The sequence below is a fragment of the Macrobrachium nipponense genome, chromosome 9 (genome assembly GCF_015104395.2).
Source record: "Macrobrachium nipponense isolate FS-2020 chromosome 9, ASM1510439v2, whole genome shotgun sequence".
Lineage (NCBI taxonomy): Eukaryota > Metazoa > Arthropoda > Malacostraca > Decapoda > Palaemonidae > Macrobrachium > Macrobrachium nipponense.
In genome coordinates, this window is record NC_061110.1 from 85,986,160 (window position 1) to 85,990,488 (window position 4,329).

The 4,329-nt window shown below is 35.2% G+C and overlaps 1 protein-coding gene across 1 annotated transcript; it reads right to left on the bottom strand.

Annotated features, from left to right (window-relative positions):
* Window positions 1-559: 559 nt before the first annotated feature.
* Window positions 560-3,109, bottom strand: LOC135218485 (uncharacterized). Its single transcript, XM_064254826.1, has 3 exons — window positions 2,944-3,109; window positions 2,110-2,245; window positions 560-1,162 (listed from the first exon to the last, which is right to left on the bottom strand). The coding sequence occupies exons 1-3, from the start codon at window positions 3,087-3,089 to the stop codon at window positions 1,085-1,087; spliced, it is 360 nt and encodes a 119-aa protein (XP_064110896.1). The 5' UTR covers window positions 3,090-3,109; the 3' UTR covers window positions 560-1,084.
* Window positions 3,110-4,329: the final 1,220 nt, after the last annotated feature.

The window sequence follows — 4,329 nt, forward strand, 5'->3', positions numbered from 1 at the left end:
ATATATATAATATACATATATCTATGATATATATATATATATATATATATATATATATATATATATATATATATATATATTATATATATATATATATATATATATATATATATATATATATAATATATACGTATAGGCAATATCTCCGGAAAAACACTGGTCACACGTCTAAGGCATGATCATTGAGAGTGGCAGTGGTTTTACGAAAAAAAGTTCATCTTGGAACTGGGAACTAATATACGCATTTTACATCACTTCAAAATTCAGGAAACAAAATATTAAGGTGTGTATATCTTAAAGAATTCTGTTTGAGTTTGTAATTCTGTTCACCTCAAGAATTCCATGTCAGATTTCATTAAACTCTTTTTTTCCTGAATCGAAAATTCCTGCAACGTCCTTCAGGATGTTCTTCGTAGTAAATAGATAAGAACTAAACACTCAAGTACTTGCACAAGTCTTATATTTGTAATTACTAAAAATTGTTTTAAAAAATATAGGTATATACATATACTCTTTGGCTCAATTGCCTTGTCGCACCACTTGTTAAATGAATCAAAACTTGCATAAGATGCTTTTATTGCATGAGAACTGACAATGTACAATGAAAAGCAAAATTCTTTGCAGATAAACACCTGGTTGCTATCCAAAGCCTTTTACTTCATCCTTATATCAATGTTATTATGTAACACTACAAGAAATGAATTTATAGTGACATTCTACTTTAAGCTTTACAATTGTAAGAAAAAGTGAGGCAAAACGAAAGGTAAATGACCTAAACGGTTCAACTTTCATGAGACTGAAGACCTTACAAGATAAGAATTTCGTAAATTCATCCGTCACAAAAATCGTTGCCGTTTACAAGAGCGAGCGTCACAGAAGCCATTGATCAAAGTCCCGTTCTCCCTCCTGTTCTTCTTCTTCCCGCGTTCTTAACTCTCAACTCGGGAAGGTTGGATGATACCCACATCTGTGCAAGGGCAGCACGTCTGTCGGGCTTCGTTGATGATGATGGTGGTTATGATGATTGTGGTCGCCTTGCCTTGGGCACGGTTTAGACCTTGAGCAGGGCATTCGCAGCATCGGTCTAGGTTGATGGCGAATTTCCCTGGAGCTGTCGCTTTGCTCGTGATGGGTCGGCCAGGGACGAGAGTAATATGGGCTCCTGTTTTAAAAGTAAATAAGTTTCCTTCTGGTAAACCACATGATTATTTTAGATATATGTTAGTATACCTAGAAAGCTCAACCGTTGGTGCACTATTTACGAAACCGCAGCTATGAAAAGCGACTTCGTCACTGAAGGAGAGAGGGGCTGGTGTTGGGGGCCGGGGAGAGGGGAGGGGGAGTGGGCTTGTGGTTGGGTGGTTAACTGCAAAGGAAAAATAAAATTAAGGAGATTCAAAGTCCGGATGACAGTCTCCCGTACTTAATGGACCTTGCTGAGACTTATCCGTTTAAGCATTGCAACGAAGAATAAAAGGAGCCGTTTCAAAGGCAATCCTTCTATTACTATTGCTACTACTACGTACTACTTCATGCACTGAGGAGCTTCCGAAGGAAACGCACCGGTTATTGGCTTTCTCTTCCGACAGGTAAACGTGCATGGGCCGGATTCAATTCAAGGTTAGCTTAAAAAACGTGGCTTGACACTTTGTTATATATATAAATATATATATATATATATATATATATAATATATATATATATATATATTATATATATATATATATATATACATGTATATATATATATATATATATATATATATATATATATATATATATATATATGATAACTTCAATATTTTTTGTAAATTGCGTTTTTCAAAACTACTCTTTTCGTAAAAAATTTCATATTTTATCATTGTCATCAATAGGTTGATTATAATGTTCACATAAACTTGAAAAGAAAAAAAATCTCTTAAATGGATTCGAGATAAAATCGCTTCGTGGATAATAAGGCTTCCTACGCTCTATTTAAGAAACTGGATGAATTGTCAGATACACAAAGCGATGACAAAAGACAAGTTGTCCTATGCAGCTAAGCTAACGAACAGTTTCCTAATTATTCCGGATCATGGAAAGACAAACGGGTCTATTTTGAACAACTTACGGCTGCTGGTTCAGGAGCCGGCAATGCCTCGGCGTAGAAATAGTAGGCCATCGCCACCAACAGAAGAGACAAGACGTAGGTCTTCATTGTGGATATGGCTTGTTTTTTTAACTGATTTAGTGCGAAGCAAGAAAACCTGAAAAAAATGGCTGGGGTAAGGTTTTATTTTCCTCTGCTATATCTTAAACCGTCGTTTTACAAACGCTGGTTCATTTTGTCTGGGTTATTGGTGCGAATAGGCACATACATGGTGATTGTTTGGGTCTACAAAACCTAAAAGGACTTTTGAAACTTCTGTCATCACGGTAACAGACTCATTAGTATATGACAAATCCTAATTTGATTTCCTTTTGAGTCGTAATATTTACAGAATCAGTGCTAATGAAAATTGACAACTTGTGATAACAAACAGATTGTTAAGTTCTCAAAATTTCAAATACAATTACCGTTTCTACGCTCTCTTTAAGTTTATTCCTTTTTTCTACGAAAAGATTTTCTCATTAATAAATCTAAGTTATACACCAAATTCTGTCAGAAACTTTGGGCCTGAAAACAGTAGACTTTTATACTTTCATATAGCAAAACATGCTAAGTTCATTATTTGCATAGTATGTAGGTTACTCGTAATGCTATTAACTTTTCAGTACATAAAATCATGCGAAAAATCTATCTAATTGATGATGAATGATGGACAAAGAATGAATAACTAAATTTAATAACAATAGAAAACTAACGATTCACTTCGAAAAATATGATGATAACGAATGCACTGATAACAAGAACGATACAAGTAACAATGGTGAGAAAAGTATTGGAGAAAAACCAAAAACTTACCTTCTCTGAGCAGTGAGCTTCTTGTCCTGCTGCTTATTTGATGTTCTGGGGCTTCTCTCCACTTTATATTGGGACGTAGCTCCTCCCCATTGCATGGAGGGACAGGAGTATTGGTGCTCGTAGCCAGTGAGATGGGGTGAGAACATTGTGTTGCATATGGGGATTCCCAAACAAGGATAATTGCCAGTATTGGAAGGATGCAAGGATTGCCCTTCGTGATATCTCTGAAGTCTTTTGCTTGGCACAGTCTGTAAAGAAATCTTAAAAAAGAAAAGAAAAGAGAGAGAGGAAAAAAAAAAACGTCACTTGCCAGATGAAGGTTCATGTGCGGGAAATCTAGTACGAAAATTTGTTCATAAAGTACGTCTTAATACCTATTTCAAAAAAAAAAAAAAAAAAAAAAAAATCTTTGCGTCTGTCTACAAAATCAAAACAAATGCTACGTAAACTCCTTCTAGAATAAAAGAGGTAATTATACTCGGTTGCCATAGTGAAGGACGTTTCAAGGACAGTGCGCCAGAACATTCAAATCCCAGCATTCAGATTCTGGGACGCATCAAGGAAAATCATGGGATGATCTATAGGAGCTTTTCACCCCAAGACATTGTAGCGAAAGCTAAATGGAGTGAATAGTGTCTTGTCTAGAGATGTATGAACAAATATGTTAGCCGTCTCAATCACTTACGTAAGGAATTTGATTTCATAGCAGCTGAGATGGTATGCAATTAAGAGATCGAAAGTGGTGATGCCAAGACATTGGCGTAAATGAAACCAAAGTTTAATATTTGCTCTTTGTGTTGAGACGTAAAGAATACTGGAGATAATAGACAGACAAGAAAGGAAAAACGTAACTAGTCGATTCACTCGGTTCTGTAAACTCAAGTTATAAACCCTATGAATAATGTTGCCAGAAATATAAGATTTGCCTTGTTTACTTTTTCTAACATAACGCACATTTAGTCTATACCCACATACAAATATTTCCATGTCTTACAGGCGGAAAATTGCTTTTAAGTCTTGTAAAACTTGTAGTAAGGAATTATATCTTTGGACTAGAGTCCTCAGCAAAGCAGGAGCCATCTCTCTAAGAGTTATGGATAGCGTCAATTATCCTCCACATCCTGGCACTCATAAGAAGAAGCTTGAAGATACTGGAATTATATTAGTGGTTACGAGGACAATAGATAACAGGAAAAATGTATTCAGTGTAATTTGGATTTATGCAAAGAGGACACCAGTAAGTTTAATATTTGATATAACACTGAACCAATCAAAACACAATGCTAAACTCTTATCATCTGTTCAATCCGTATCCTTGTGTGCGTAAATATATGCAGATTAACTAGATTAATATTGATCTCTCTCTCTGATTTAGAACTTACATAA